The sequence below is a fragment of the Bos indicus x Bos taurus genome, chromosome 4 (genome assembly GCF_003369695.1).
Source record: "Bos indicus x Bos taurus breed Angus x Brahman F1 hybrid chromosome 4, Bos_hybrid_MaternalHap_v2.0, whole genome shotgun sequence".
NCBI lineage: Eukaryota > Metazoa > Chordata > Mammalia > Artiodactyla > Bovidae > Bos > Bos indicus x Bos taurus.
In genome coordinates, this window is record NC_040079.1 from 27,853,658 (window position 1) to 27,870,615 (window position 16,958).

Genomic DNA, 16,958 nt, shown 5'->3' on the forward strand with positions numbered 1-16,958 from the left:
TTACAAAGGTGGGAGGCCAGGTAAGGCGCTGTTCCTTGCAAATTACAAATTTATGCTGATTCTACATACACGGTTCTTCTCTCCCAGTCTCCAAAAGAGGACCAGAAAATGCTCAGACAAATTTGGATTACCTAGTCCACGTTGGCACAAAGAAAATGGAATGTTTTATATTATAGTGGCAAATTTTTCCTAAATATATTGTTTTGATCATTTAGAAGGGAGGGTGGGGTGGAGATGGAATGCAGCCCATTTCTGAAGTACCAGAAGCTAGGGGGTCGCGGGGAGGAGAGGGCAGGAGCCAAAGGAGTTAAACATTTTGCCAGATGCATTTCTGCCTGACTAGCCTCACCTCTGCCACTGAACTCCACCTAGTATTCACACACACAACTGCACTTTTCCAGGCACTACTTAAATCTGTTTAAGCTTTCCTAACAGTTAAATGAACAATGCCTCCAAAGCTCAGAAGGTTAGACATTTACTGGTGCACACCTTTCTGCTAAGCCAAAATTAGGGACTGATATATTATCCATTTCTTATTTGTGCCAAGGACATGAAAGAAAGCAAATGCCATCACATTGTTTATAAAATAAAGGACATTTCAGTCAAAAAATACCAATAATAATAGAAAAAATATGATCTTAAAATTAGAGCCGGTCTTTCAAACTGGGGGTGGCCGAAGATGAGATGATTAGATAGCATCACCAACTCAATGGACATGAATCTGAGCAACACCAGGAGATAGTGAAGGACAGAGGAGCCTGGTGTGCCCAGTCCATGGGGTCACAGAGTCGAACACGACTTAGCAACTAAATAACAACATTACAAAACTTGGCGGGTGCCACTCTTGCCCTCATGTTGCCTCAGTCGGTTCCATTTCTACCCTTGTCTGAGCTGGGAACAACTCCAGCCAATGGTCTGAATACCGCCTTCTTTCATCTTATCAGCAAGAATCCCACGAGGCGAGCACTGCTCATTTACAGGCAAAGCTGGAAGGTAAAGGGTCAGTGACTTGCCCAAGGTATTGGGGCCAGTAGTCTGTGACACTAATGACGTGAGCACAGCCACCCCAGAAAATCAGTTCGGTTCTGTCTCCAGAGACAATTTATGTGTCCGTTTTCAAAAGTGTGGGCTTGTTTAAAAAACAAAACAAGAAAAACTGGTTTCCGTAGTATATGATCCCTGTGTGTACCAACATTTAATATTCATATGTAAATAAGAGCTGTCTCTTGTCTTCTTTTCAATTCTCTTTCAATCCCTCCCATTAAATGCAGTTTCAGTTTAGAGGCAGGAAGCCTTCAGCACATCTCTACCACCTGTTACACAGTCTTCTGCAAAATGCTGTACCTAGTTAGAATTTAATAACACTCGCTATTTTGTTTTCATTGTGGGGTTTTTCTGAAGGTGCTTTCTAGTAAGCAGTAGCTAGCAAGTTATACTGGTTTCCCATTTTCATTGGTGAAACCATTTCCTTTTAAAATAATACGACGATTTTTAAAGACAACTGATTGTCCCAAAGATTTTCAAACTAAAAAAAAGTAGAGGCAGTGTTCGGATACGCTAAAAACACAAGGGGCACATGCACACCTGACACCCAGGAAACTGGAGGTAAACCCTTTCCGGGGTTGAAATCAGCTGGCCCCGGTTCAGCCTCTGAACAACTCGAAAAAATGGCTGGGTTTCTCCGAGCAGGATGTGGTCAGATTCACCACCACTACCACCCCCACCTTCTAATCCAAGTAGAAAAAAAGAAAGAGGAAGAGCTATGCATTAATACCAGTCTGCAGTGGGGAAAAGTCAGGCCTCTCACAGGACCTTGCCTCTGACCTCCTGTCATCTGCAGCTGAGCACACTTCTAAGCGAGGGAGCTTTCTAGAACCCAGAGAGAGTAGACAAGGCTAGAGCCCTCAGAGCCGACTCTCCTCTAAGTTCAAGACCTTAAAACCCCTGGGGGGCCTTGAAGCAATTAAACAATGGTGATTTAATGATCCCCAGGGGCTGAACCCTGCCCTCCACTGGGGAAGACAGTGGTTTTCAAGGGTACTGACTGGGGAAGTAGACTACTAATTGTGAAACGATTAATTAGTGTAAGGAGATTGCTGGGCTTCCCTGGTGGCTCAGACCGTAAAGAATCTGCCGGCAATGCAGGAGACCTGGGTGAGATTCCTGGGAAGATCCCCTGGCGAAGGGAATGGCTACCTATTCCAGTATTCTTGCATTCTGCCCTCAGTCGAATCTAAGATGATCCATGTAGGATATAAAAAGGTAAAGTCTAAATAAAGACCCCCTGCAGCCACCAAAAACATGAAGTGTACTCCAGGAATCTGTCTTAGGGAAATGCTAACACAAGAACACAGAGATGTATCAAAGAATGTTGACATATCAACAGAGAAAAAAATGGGTAAGTAAATACACCCAAACCACGGAACACTCCTCAAACACTGAAGAATGAGACAGACGTATAATCATGACACTGAAAAGTAGTTTTGACAATTAATTTTAAAAAGGAAGTTACAGAACTGATTATAACCTCATTTCTGTTTCTTTTAAAAAAAAATGGGGGGGTGTATAAATCTGCATAAAAAAACTGCAAAGTACATTTACTTACAGGGATGAGAATGAATGGGAGAAAATTCATAAGGAGGGTAGAGGGAGGAAGATTTTTGCATTCAACTTTACATAGTTCTGTACTGTTTGAAGTCTTAAGAGCAAGCATTAAGTCCAAATTTTAAACATCGACAACTGTAAATGACTAACACTGGATGGCACTCACCTGAGCATTTGGAAGGATTTCTGGGATGAACTAGAAAAGCTGGTCAAGAGAAGGAAAGGCCACCAAGGGACTGCAAACGTGACCCTTCATCCTCAGGCCTTCAAAGGCTTGAGAACGATAGGAAAATTTTATCTCCGTATTTGGCAAGCCAGTGGAATAAAAACTAAAGACCAAGACCACCAAAGAGATCATTTGGGGTTTTACTGGTGGTGGTCTTGTTAAGAAAGGGGCTTATAAACAAGAAACAGGATGGATCTAAACAGACACATCAAAAAGCCCACGTGTGTGGTTCTGTAGGATTAAAAGGGCAGAAAGTGAGGAACAGAGACTCTTCATGCTTGTGGATGACACAAAAGACTTCCACAGTAATAACGTGCCAAGGTACTGGTGCCATATTATAGGAAGATCTGGGGAATCTACGCAAATAGAAGGAAAAGTGGCAGATGAGTGTTAAAATGAGCATATGGCCTAAATCAGGCACATTAAACAACTTCTCAGCTGTCAGTTCTGACCTAGGAATAAGCTCTCAGAGTCACTGTAAATGGACTCCTGGGGACATCAGCCCAATATTGAGCTACAGATTAAAAGCAATGCAAAGTGTTCTGGGAGCCATCGAGATAAGTGCTAAAAAGAAAAAAAGAAGCTACTATCTCCCCTCATATACAATTCCGGTGCACTGGCCCCAAAAGCATACACTCCTTTTGCATTTATGTCCTGACCCTTCAACTACATACAGCACAGGAATTAAATAAGATCAATGGGTCTCGAATGCCAGCCCCTGGATCGATCCCAAAGGGTCCCTCTTAGGAGAGAAAGCCACCTAGGAGTGGCTTTTTAAAAATATGGATCTCCAGGCCGCATGGGCAGATTCTAATTCAGTGGCTCAGAATGACCTTCCAGGTGGTCCTGAGGCAAGGATGTGTTTAGAAAATCACTGGGCTCTTAGGAACTCTCTCTCTCAAAATCTCCTCCCAGAAAAGAATCTAGGAAAGCTTACAATAAAAAATAAACTCAAAAGAAAAGAAACCCTGTGAGGAACTACCAAGAATAGATTTAGATGATTCCTATACTTACACATTAAACAGAAGTGGGGAAGATCTGCAGGGCAATGAGAATAATCTAAAGGAAGAGGCTTTGGCCTCAGAGCCTGAAAACCAGAGCTCAGAACCCGACCAAGCCCCAAGCTCCCGCCAGACTCACTCAGACAAAAGCCAGGATCAACTCTCCCAGAGTTTATGCTCCCAGAGTGCCTTCATCATCCCCACCTCTCTCAGGTCTAGACCTGCTGCCCCAGGAGAACGGCAGGTTGTTCAGAAGCAGAGGTGAGACTGCGTTAGTAAAACCGACTAGAACCACATTCCTCTGGGTCCCAAGCAACCACTCCCACTAGTCTATCCTAACACCACTGCTGAAGCCAGGAACTTCCCTGGTCCAATTCTACCCACTCTCCAGCCACTCCAGTAACTGGTCATTTAGTCTAATTCAAATTCTAATTCTGCTCTTCCACACTAGAAAATCATATTTCGACTAAACTACCTTCTCAGAAAATAAAAATAAAACAAGCAGTGGGAACAGAAAATATGTCTCCCGCAAGGTAAGCATCAATTCAAAGTGAAGACTAGCAGAAGGTATGAGATTCCTCAGCTTTGATTCATGCCTGAAAGACATGTAATATAGGGTTTCTGATACAACTGCAGCCTTTGGGGACTGCAAGGAGCTTCAGAGTCCAACCACTTCATTTAAGAAAAAAAGAAAAAGCCTGAAAGGTGTACTACCTTACCCCACAGTGCCCAGAGCGAGACCAGCAGCAGCTGGCCTAGAACTGTGTCCCCTGAATCCCAGGGTGATGACCTCTCTTCTCCACCAGGCTACTTTCCAGAGACAATGTTAATACTGGGTTGGCCAAAAAGTTTGTTCAGGTTTATCCGTAAACTGCCATGGGAAACCCAAACGAACTTTTTGGCCAATCCAATATATGGGCTTTATTAACTTGAACCACAGATCCCCAATCTCCTCAATTCCCCTTACTACACATGAGGTTGGTGTTACCAGACCATAGCAGACTACTGCCCACATAAAGAGAATTTGAAGCACCTCATAAAGAGGGGAAAGAGAGCCTTAAAGTCACCATAAGCACATAAATGGAGAAAATTTGTGCCAGCCCAGTTTATATCAGAGACTGAACATCTCAAAAACAACATCTAAATTGTCATTAGGTTTATTTTTCCTGTAAGTCGCTTAACTTCCTAATTTTTAAAAAAATGCCAACTGAAACCACTGTTCTTTTTATTCCCTAAATATTAGAGCTAAGTGAGAAAAACATAACATTAATTTATCATACCGAGTCTCACTGAAAGTAAGTGAAACCCCACAGCACTCCATCTGCATCAATGTGCACAACCTGTGATTCTGTATCAATTTCTGCCTTAAGAACACAGCATATGTCGGTCTCCCAAGAGAGGAACAGCAACAGAAACTGGGTGGGGAAAAAACGAAAACAAAAAAACTAGGTGTTGGGACTTCCCTTGCGGTCTAGTAGCTAAGACTCCACACTCCCAATGCAGGGGGCCAGGGGTTCCATCCTTGCTCAGGGAACTAGATCTCACATGCTGCAAATAAAGATTTCCCATGCTGCAACTAAGGGCTTCCCTGGTAGCTCAGACGGTAAAGAATCTGCATGGAACGCAGGAAGCCTGGGTTCAAACCCTGGGTTGGGAAGATCTCCTGGAGAAGGAAATCCAGTATTCTTGTCTGGAGAATCCCATGGACAGAGTAGCCTGGTGGGCTACAGTCCATGGGGTCGAAAACAGTCAGACACGACTGAGCGACTAACAGCTGCAATTAAAGATCCTGTGTGTGACTGTCCCTGATAGCTCAGTGGTAAAGAATCCACCTGCCAATGCAGAAAACACAGGTTCGATCCCTGCTCTGGGAAGATTCCACACGCCGAGGAGCAACTAAGCCTGTGCACCACAACTATTTTGAGCCTGTGCTCCAAAGCCTGGAAGCCACAACTACAGAGCCCACGTGCTGCAAGTACAAAGCCCACACGCCCTACAGCCAGTGCTCCATAACGAGAGAAGCCACCGAAATGAGAAGGCTGCACACAACAACTAGAGAGTAACCCCTACTCTCCACAACTAGAGAAAAGCCTGCGTAGCAACAAAGACAGACCCAGCACAACCATAAATAAATAAAGTATTAAAAAAAAAGATCCTGTGTGCACAACTAAAACCTGGCGCAGCCAAAAAAAAAAAACAAAAACACAAACACCTGGGTAGGTATCTATCTCCAAAGAAATAGGAGAAAAAGCTACATAAGCCCAGTAAGAACTGAATCCCTTTACTTCATTCCTTGCCCCTGATAAGGCAAAGAATTTCCTAAAATCTTCAGCTATTCTTTTCCTTGAAGAAATGAAATAAAATCTAAACATCAGGTTCCAAAGGCTATCTACTGCTGTAACCACTGCTAGAATCATACCTGTCAGCTGGCTTGATGGCCCATGCTGATAAGTGAGTTTCACAACAGGCCTTAGTTCCTCCTCAAATGCATGCATGCTAAGTCACTTCAGTCATGTCCGACTCTGTGCGACCCTATGGACTGTAGCCCGCCAGGCTCCCCCATCCCTGGGATTCTCCAGGCAAGAACACTGGAGTGGGTTGCCATTTCCTTCTCCAATAGAGACTCCTTAACTGCATTCAAACACCTGGCAATTTTCTCTTTTGAACTTAACAAATGAAAACTAAAATATTCACGTATTTCCCCAATTTCATTCTCCAAGTAAACTGGGCATAGATGCAGGAAATCATTTGCCTCCTTATTACCAGCACTGAGAACAACCCAGCCTCAGGAGTCCCCAACCCTGCATGAGCCCTTCCTTCCTGACCATTACTTTGAGCTCTGAAGCATGCTACTCTGCTTTTCAACATCGCTATTACCTAAAGCTTGCTAGGTTAAAAGTGTTGCCAGAGGCCAGAGCTACTACATTCCAAGTAGTAATAAAATGATGCCAGAAGCATAAACTTCATCAGGTTCTAGATGCTATGCAACTCTTGTTGAGCCTGTTCTTAGCATTTATCTTCTCATCTAGGTCCTATTTACTGAAAGGTGGTGACCTCAGGAATACACGATTGGCTGGTAGGAAGTCAAAGAACCCTGGTCGTGGCCCTGTAAGAAACATGACCAAGAGCAAGCATTTTGTTTTAAATCAGTCTCCTATCAATTATATTTATCCTGTAGACTTAATGTCTGCTACTGATCTGACCAGGGCTTCCCTGGCAGGCTACAGTCCATGTGGTCACAAGAGTCAGACATGACTGAGTGATGAAACAACAATTTATCTCACCAGGAGACCAGAACCACCACCACCTCTGCTGCCTTTCTGCCTTTTCTTACCCTAAAACATGTACATTAACAGCTCAGGTTAAACCCATACCATGTATGTGGAACACTGAACTTCAAGAAATTGAAAAGCTACTGTAAATATTCTGAAGATAATCAAATCACCAATGGATATCTACGATCTTTGCACACGCTATTCCCTCTGCCAGGAACTCTTCCTCTGTGTCTGGTTCTTTCATGTCCATCAGACCTCAGCTGAAGGAAGCCCTCCAATCTAAATGAGCCACCCCTTCCCTTACTCCCTACTACTCAGTCCCATTCCCCTACTGGAAATCGCTCTCATATGCTTATTTCTTATGTACTTGTCTGTCTCCTCCATAAACTGGAAGGGCAGGGATATGATTTACTTTCTCACCACTGTTTCTCCAATACACAGGCAGTGCTTGACACAGATGATCAATAAAACTCGTTGGAGAAAGGAAATATGATTGCTCATCATCTCTATCATTAGTACATGGCAGTGGCCACTGTTAGCCTGACTAGAGCCAAATGTATGCTTCTTTTTCAAACTGGAAAAATGACAGGAAGTCTTTAAGACAGACCAAAAATTTAGTGCTCTTTTATTTACAATTTTGATTGAAAGCTACCATGCTAACCTGCAGGCTTCCCTTGTGGCTCAGCTGGTAAAGAATCCACCTGCAATGCGGCAGACCTGGGCTGGATCCTTGGGTTGGGAAGATCCCCTGGAGAAGGGAAAGGCTACCCACTCCAGGATTCCAGCCTGGAGAATTCCATGGACTGTACAGTCCATGGGGTCACAAAGAGTCGGACATGACTGAGCGACTTTCACTCACTCACTCATGCTCACCTGCTGGGAGGTAGACAATTTTAAGACTAGAGGGAAAAGTCTTCCATCCTATTCCACCTACTGCTTTGCAAATGTGTGCTCAGTCACTAAGTTGTGTCCAACTGTTTGTGATACCACGGACTGTAGCCCACCAGGCTCCTCTGTCCATGGGATTTCCCAGGCAAGAATACTGGAGTGGGTGGCCATTTCCTTCTCCAGGGTATCTTCCCAACCCAGCAATCGAATCTGTGTCTCATGCATTGGCAGGCAGATTCTTTACCACTAAGCCACCTGGGAATCTTTGCAAATGGCCCTAGTAAAATACTGTTATTTACCTACCTTGTCCCTTTGAGTGGTAGAATAAGGGTATTTTAAGTAGCTTAGGAAAGGTGTTTTTCTTTCACAGTCTGCCTGAGCTAAGCGCACATAGGAAGAAGGAACAGATCAGCAGACTACTACTCTGTCCTCACTATGCTCTGAAGACACATACTTCTTAGCTCAGAAATCTAGAAACACTTAGCTGTAATGATCTAAATTACAAAGAGCAATTCCTACAAGCTGTACACTGGAGAAATTCCCACTAACCTCCTCACCAGAAAGCCTACAGCTGGCTTCCCAACAGCTGGCAGCACAATTCCTGTTAGGGGAGGAAGTTACAGCCATCTCCTTCTTTAGGTGCCCCGGGACTTAAGTCATCTAGTGAGGATCATTGTTCTAACCATAACGCTAAAGATTAACAGAGGGATTCCTTCCCCTTTCAAACGGGATGGGGTGAAATGGGAATTGGGATTTGGCCTTCCACACCATAAAGAGGATGAGATAGGCTGCTGCCATGGCTGCTTCTGATGAGCACTGAAGATTCAAGAACTGCAGCAGATTCACTCTGCTGTGCGCTCCTTCTTGAAAACACATGCAGACATAAGATAGGAGAGTTAAAGACTTCAAAAAGGGCTCTGTCCCCCAAGACAGAAATAAATGGGATCAGCAAAACCAGAGAAAACTGCCATCTCTAAGTAGCTGCTAAGTGGGGTGACTGAATTTCACATTCACTACCCCAGAGACTTCTCCCAACCTCTATTTAACATGGGCTGACAATATTCTGAGACAGCTAAAGAAAGTCTAGCAAATTACCCAAGAAACCCAGAGATAGAATGCTCCAGGGTTTCGAGAAAAGATCTGATGTGACACAGACATTTACTTTCCCAGGTTCTATTTCACCTGCCCACACACTTGCCAGTCTTATCCCAACTCAAAAAATATATAAATCCACCTTCAGCTTTTCCATCATCCTCACTGCTTTCTCAGTAACAGAAGAGCCTCACAATGATTGTGTCAACCCACTGCCCACTTCCTCCAATATATTCCAGAACCAACTCTGTCCCTTGGCTCCTACTGTCAACAGCAGACACAGCCCCTACCATCATTTTTAAAAATTGGTCAAATGCAAACATTTTTTTACTACTTGAGTCCCAAGTTCTTTCTGCTTCAACCTTATAAAAAGGAACACAGGACTTCCTAAGATGGCAAGGCAGAGACCAGAAGAAACATGCAGCTTCCATCACCTTATAACCCATTCTTTACCCAAAAGAGGAAGAATGAGTATTCCTCTTCATTGCAGCAAACTTCAATCCAAGACCACTTCGGACCTTCAGCTCAGCCTGAGTCCAGACAAAACTGGAGGGCTCAGCCTGAAAGGCCCAAGTCTGGTTGGTCAGTTTCTGCCCCTCAACCCAAAGGCAGAAAAGCAGTCACTGATAATTACTCTTTTCCTAGTCATCAAACTATTTCCTCCTCACCTCCCTCTGTCATAGAGCTCCATCTTCCCTTGCAGAGTTCTTACGAAGCAGCTCCTGGTACCACTGGAAACAATTACTCTCCAGGAAAATACAACTTCGCTAAGCAGAAGAGCTTCACACACAGCCATTTGCCAGGGGTCAATTTTTCATTCCAGACAGGCTTCGAAGCCTGGCACAAATCTGCCAGTGGCTCTGCACTTCACCCAGCTTCCCTCCCCTAATCTCTGCCTGGAACTCACCCACCCACCCCTTTGCAGCTTGAAAACAGAAAAACAGCAGTACAGGCAACTCTTAACACCTTCTTCAAAGCCTGCTCCCACCCTAATGTGTCTTCCACACCACATTCCTTTGCTTATGGTAAGGACCATAAGCACCAAATAAAGTCACTTACTGCAACAGCAGCTCCCAGACAAGACAGGAGTAACATCTAATCTCTCCTAGGCTCAATTACAGTCAGCTTCACTTTCCTGCAATTTTGTGGCCATGCATCACTGGCCCTGCCCTCTGTTAAAATCATTGCCTGGAGTCAGAGTCATCGAACCACGAATGTTTTGAAAAGCCTGTGCTTTGGCCAACAGGGTCTGGGTTCAAGTCCCAGCTCTGCCTCTCATTACCGATTAAAAAGTACCTGTCCTGGGGTAAACTATTCTTTTGAAACCTCAGATTACATATCTGTAAAAATGTAGCCAATGATCCTATCCACTTGTTCAGTACTATAAATGAGATAACACAAAAAGAAAACTCAGCACAAGACATGAGCCTTAATAAACAAGTTACTGTTGATATTCAGTATCCATGGGGGTAATCTGCAGACAGGTATGGTCACCCCATTGGAATCCAAATGCCCTGGAAACTTCCAGCATTTGTAGAAGCAAAAATATAGTCAGCCCCTTTCCACTCCCACTCTACAAGTAAGAGGGGCCTTTAAGAAAAATTCAAGACTTAGCAAAGAAACAAAACTCGGACGAGATTCACTCGGTGCTGGCCATCCCACTACCAGACCACCGAGCACTGCTCTGTCCCTACAGTGAAGGGAAGATAAGTGCAAATGGCAAAGCTAATTTAAGAGGAGCCACTTCAGGATAACGCTTTCATAGGTCAGGTCAATATTTCAGAGAGGTGAAACTATGTGGACCCTGGAAATTCCCTCCTCACTCAATTTCTGATAAATTCTGACTCTCCCTTTAGGTATAAATAAGAGGGAAACGCACTACTGAAAAGCCTAAGAATCTCAGTTGGAAGCAGAATACTGCCTAAGAAGTGACTATGTGAATATCAGGGGGGACAAAAAATCTTGAAATCTAATTCATGCATAAGCTGAGAAACATTACAATCCTGTGACAGACAATGAGCCAAGAAAACAGAATGTTTTTCAAACTTTCTACAACTATAAAAGGCTGCAGAGCTTTGGGACAAAGTGTCATAAAGAATATTACCAGATGGAAAAGTCAGAACTGCGGCCTGAAAGGAAATCTACAAGCCTGTGGCCATCACAACCAGAAATTCTGGTAACAAGGAAAAAATGTCAGTTTCCAATCCCGGGGAATGTTGAGGGGAGGCCAACAGAGGGGACAATTGATCAAGAGAATTTATATTACAAAATTATGACGGGGGTTAATTTTTAATGAAACTTGCAAGGTTTTTAATTCACCATTCAAGGATGTAGAGGGTGAGGGCAGAATTTATAATCAGGCAGAATTTACAGTAACAGCAGGGGGCTGGGAATCAGAACATTTAGGCTCCAGTCCTGGCTCCAACCCAAACCACCATGTGACCTTAGGCAAGTCACTTGTCCTCTTCAAAGTTGTCTCATCCGTAGTGAGGGAACAACAAGGATAGCAAAGATTCCTACCGGCCTCAGGCTCTGAGAGCCAAAGAGAGGGGGAGCACGGATATGAACAGCTCTCAGGACTACTGACTTGACGCAAGAGGTGGAGGGGAAAAGACGGGAAATGAGGGCCAGAGAGCGAGAAAACTTGGCGTAACTGAGCGTCGGTGGAAACATAACAGCTTCAAGAAGGCCAAGTACTCCAAGAGTTCCATGGAAGAGCGGACGTTAGGATCTACGAAAAACTGCAAACTACTCAGCATATGCCAAAATGGACTGAAGGACGGTGAATCGGAGGACTGATACCAACAAATCCCCGTTAACTAATCAGTAATCGATCTGTCCCGGTAAAAAGCCAGGAGACTTGAGTCCCGCGATCACGGAAATCACTGTGACCCCCTAATGCCAGGCTGTCCCGGAGGCAAAGTACCGAAGGGGAGTCCGTGTCGACTTGCGTCTAGGGAGGGGATTCCGAGATCGGGTGAAAGTGAGGAAGGGGCAGAGGAAAGAGGATCTGGGAGACACTGCAAGCTGTCGGTAGGGGAAGGAGCCAGCGCCAGACTCCCGCACGGTGGCGGCCAGTGGGATCGGTGTCCCGGGCCCCGCTCTCACCATCTTGACGATGCCCCGTTGCACGGTGGGGACCGCGGGTCCCCCGGAGGAGCCGCCGCTCTGCGCGGAGGAGGCCATGTGTAGCGATGGAAAACCAGCGATTAAGGCGGTGGCCCGCTAGGACGTGTCAATGTGGGTGTCGATGTTGGTGAGAGGCCGCCGCGGAGAGGAGCGGGCGGGCGACCAGCTGTGGGCGATGGACGGGACGGACGCGCTGGGCGCTCACTGGAGCAGCAGCAGGACTGGGAGCGAAAGAGACGCGATCTCCACCACCGCCACACGTTCTACTCGCCGCGCAAGCGTGCCAGAGCGCCACCGCCCTCCGGCCAATTAGAGCCCAGAACCCGCCGGACCCCAAGCCAATAGGCACCCTGCTTGCGGAGCCCCGCCCCTTAGTCTCAAAACCGGTCGAGCGCTTCAGGAAGCGCTGAAAGAGCTGATTTGCAGTGATGGGCTAAGTATGAGGCGGGACTTCCGGGGCAGTGGTAGTAGGTAGTGTCGGGAGGTGTAGTGGGAAGGAAAGGACACGTCAGCATCTGGCCGCGGGGCGCAGTGGGCCCTGGGAGCCCCAGGGGCGGGGTCAGGTTCGCCCTCCGGCCTGGCCCCGCCCATTACGCCCCGCCCCGCGGGCGGCTGGGGAGCCCACGTGGACGTCAGCTTTCCCGGAGGGCGCACCCAGGTTCGCTAGAGCGAGCTGGGAACGCCAGACAGCGAGGCCAAATTCTGGAGGGATCTCAGTTCTGGTGCACAGCGACTTCCGACATTTTACCTCAGCTAAAAGTGTGGGGAGAACTTGGAAAAGTCTAAACGGTGTGAAACCTACCCGTGTTGGCCTTGACACCGAATGCGACCGAACGACCTCCCGGTAGTCGGGAATATATCTCGCTCGTGTTTGTGTCGCCGGTGTCTCACACATGTTAGGCGCTCGATTAATGTTTTTTGGTGAAAGGAATAAAATCTCCCTTACGGGGTTCTACGTCTTGTGCGCCAGTGAAGTTACGGAAAGCCTTGCTAACACGTTCTCAGTTGACCGAGTGAAGGAAGAGCTACGCTGCCTCCAACCACCGGAACCCACCCCTTTGCCTAGCCCTAGTCTTTTGCATAGAGATTGGGGAGAGGAAGGCGCAGAGCAAAGGCATATACGTGTTTACCTGAATGTTGAGAGACGGCTAATATTCGCCGAGTGCCAACTATGAGGGGGCGAGAACCTTACTTTCGTGCCAGTTAATCTTGAAACTCAGATTCTCCCTTATACTGTTGAGAAGAGGTGACTCTCCCACACTTCACCTATCCCAGAGTCCAATTTTGGAGTCAGCATCTTCCTAGATCCCTAGTGCTCCTTCCATGCCATTAATTTGCCATCGTCTTCAAAAACAAAACAAAACTTTGTGGCAGCTCATTCCACCTCATTATAGCACTCTCCATCTCACTAGGCTTCCTGTCCTCTTTGCTCCAGTGTCACCTTGTCATTCATTGCAACTGACACCTGGCGCACACTCTTCTCTGCCCAGTGATCCTGAATGACTTCCACATTTATGCACCTGATTTATCCAGTACCCTGGCCTCCAAACTCCTTGACCTTATCTTCACTGAGTTGGATCTCTGCATCTATTTAGCTACATAGCTGAAACTGTAACCTCAAACACTCCCATCTCTGATGGTAATTGCTATCCTTTTTCCCTTCTCACTCAGTTACTTCTTATACTCTGTATTAGTTTTATCTCATAGCTCTTGTCAGGAATCTCAGCAGAGTTTAGCTGGGTTTAGCTGGGTGCCTTTGCCACAAGTTCCCTCAAGGGACTGCAATCATGGTGTCAACACAAGCTGTGGTCTTAACTGAAGGTCCCTTATCTGACAAAGGGAGGATCTGACTTTAAGATCACTCAGGCAGTTGTTGGCAGGATTCACGCCCTCATTTCCTTGCTATGTGGGTCTCTGCATAGGGCACAGACCATGGTAACTGGTTTGCATTAGAGCCAATGAGTGAGAGAGCATAGAGGACAGGAAGAGTCTTTTTGAAACTAATCTCAGAAATAACATCCCATCACCTTCTGTTTGTTAGATGAGTCACTAGGTCCAGCTCACTCTCAAAAGGAGAAGACTGCTCCAGGGCATAAATACCATGAGGTAGGATCACTGGGGTTCATCTTAGAGGCTACCTATCACACACTGTTCTTTAAGTAGAATTCAAAGACCCTAAATGTCTCTTCTTTTGACCTCACCTCACAGCTTGTGGGATCTTAATTCCCCAACCAGGGGTTGAACCCAGGTTCTGGCAGTGAAAGCACAGAGTCCTAACCACTAGACTACCAAGAATTCCCCTCTATCCTCATTATATCAGCCCTTTTCTGCTCTCTTCTGGTCCCTTGGGTGGTCTCCATTGTTTTTGCCCCTCTCCTACCAGTATCCTCATCTCTAATCCCCATTGTCTTCTATTGAACTCAGCTGTCAAAACTCCAATTCTAGATCTCTCTGTCTTCTCCAAACCTACCACTTAACTAGAACAAACATGCAGGTTATTACCATAGTGAATTCATAGGTCCTCAGGCATTGCTGGGAATTTTTTCTGTTTCCTCAGTCACGTTGGTCTCCACCTTCATGAGTCTGATCTGTTGTTGTTGTTGAATTAAGACTTAATTTTTTTAGAGGAGTTTTAGGTTCACAGCACTATTGAGAGGAAAGTACAGAGATTTGTCATGTGTCCCCTGCCCCCGACATGTGCTCACTAATTACCAACATCCCACAAGAGAAGTACATTTGTTACAGTTGATGAACCTCATTGACACATCATAATCATTCCAAGTCCATAGTTTACATTATTAGGGTTCACTCTTGGTGTTGTACATTCTGTGAGTTTGGACAGATGTATAATGGACATCCATCCATCCCTCCATCAGTATAGTATCATACACAGTATTTTCTATGCCCTAAAAAATCCCTGGGTCTGTTTTAAACCTTCTCTGTTTTCCTCTTAACTTCGACTCCACTGTCTCCCACACTCTCTAGCAGTGATAAGGCCTCCTACTTTGAAGAGATAATAAAAACCATCAAGAACTCCCTCTGTTTCCCACCACAAACTCTAATTTTGCTTCTTATTATTCTCTTATCTCTCTTGTTACAAAGAAAAAACTTTCTACTGCTTAGGCTAAACTCTCCATCTTTGTCCTGTATCTACCCCCTCCACTTTCTCAAGGGTTCTCAGATAATTCCCTTTCCTGATTTCACAGCCTCTCAGGTTATCCTGAATTCTTCTCATTAATATTTAAATATTCTCAAATGTCTAGCATAATGAAAATTAATTTTTTCCTTTAATCCACCTCCCTCTCCAGATAGCTCTCTTCCCTTCATAGGCAAATCTTCTTGGTGAAATTCCTACACCCCTCCTTTTTTTGACCGTGCTATTCAGCATGCGGGATCTTAGTTCCAATGCCCCCTGCAATGAAAACAGGGAGTCTTAACACTGAACCACCAGGGAAGTCCCTGAAATTCTTTGTGTTTGTGGCCTCCACATCCTCACCCTGCATTCACTCCTCCAGCTCCTGCACTCTGACTACTGTTCTTATCAGTTTACTGAAACTTTCTCTCCAAGGTCACTACCGAATTTCTTGTGACTATATTCAATGGACATTTTTCACATTTGGTGGTCACTTTGCTGAGCTCTCCATACCGTTTGACACCGTACTGCTCAGAATGTCTCTTTCCTTCCCATGTTCCCTATATTCCTCCCATCTCTGTACTGTTCCTCCTAATTACCATTATAAGTGACTCTCCTTTTACCTACTCATTAATACTGGCATTCCTCTGCTTTCTTCTCAAAATATCTTCTTTTCTAGTTCAAAACATTCTTCCTAAGACATCTAATCCATTCCCATGGTTGTATGCTAATGAGTCCCAAATATATAACTCCTGTTCAGATAACTCTCTTGAGACTTCCTTGGCGGTCCAGTGGTGAAGACTCCAAGCTTCCAACACAGCAGGTGCATGTTCTATCCCTAGTCGGGGAACTAAGATTCCACATGCTACACAGTGCAACCAGAAAATAAAAAATTTAGTAATAATAACTCTCAAGGAAAGTTATGACCAACCTAGACATCATATTGAAAAGCAGAGACATTACTTTGCCAACAAAGGTCCATCTAGTCAAGGCTATGGTTTTTCCAGTGGCCATGTGTGGATGTGAGAGTTGGACTGTGAAGAAAGCTGAGCGCCAAAGAATTGATGCTTTTGAACTGTGGTGTTGGAGAAGACTCTTGAGAGTCCCTTGGACTGCAAGGAGATCCAACCAGTCCATCCTAAAGGAGGTCAGTCCTGGATGTTCATTGGAAGGACTGATGTTGAAGCTGAAACTCCAACACTTTGGCCACCTGATGCAAAGAGCTGACTCATTTGAAAAGACCCTGATGCTGGGAAAGATTGAAGGCAGGAGGAGAAGGGGACGACAGAGGATGAGATGGTTAGATGGCATCACTGACTCAATGGACATGGATTTGGGTGGACTCCATGGCAGTTGGTGATGGACAGGGAGGCCTGGCATGCTGCGGTTCATGAGGTCGCTAAGAGTTGGACACGACTGAGCGACTGAACTAAACTGAACTGAGCTTCAGACCCGTATGTACAATGATACTCTGAATATCTGCCCATGGCTGTTACGTTAGGAATTCAAATTCAACCTGTCTCACTAGCAACTCCTTATCTTTTCTCCCAAGTCTGATCTTCCCTAGTATATGTTTCAGCCCAAACAATGACTCAAAAAGCTACCTAGTC

General features: G+C 45.3%; 1 protein-coding gene across 1 annotated transcript in view; it reads right to left on the bottom strand.

The window, feature by feature from the left end:
• SND1 (staphylococcal nuclease and tudor domain containing 1) overlaps nucleotides 1–12,490 on the bottom strand; it is a 421,273-nt gene extending 408,783 nt beyond the window's left edge. The window contains exon 1 of the mRNA XM_027539080.1: nucleotides 12,195–12,490. Coding sequence (XP_027394881.1) covers nucleotides 12,195–12,272 — 78 coding nt within the window. The 5' untranslated portion in view covers nucleotides 12,273–12,490. The remainder of the gene's footprint in view (nucleotides 1–12,194) is intronic.
• Between the last annotated feature and the right edge of the window lie 4,468 nt (nucleotides 12,491–16,958).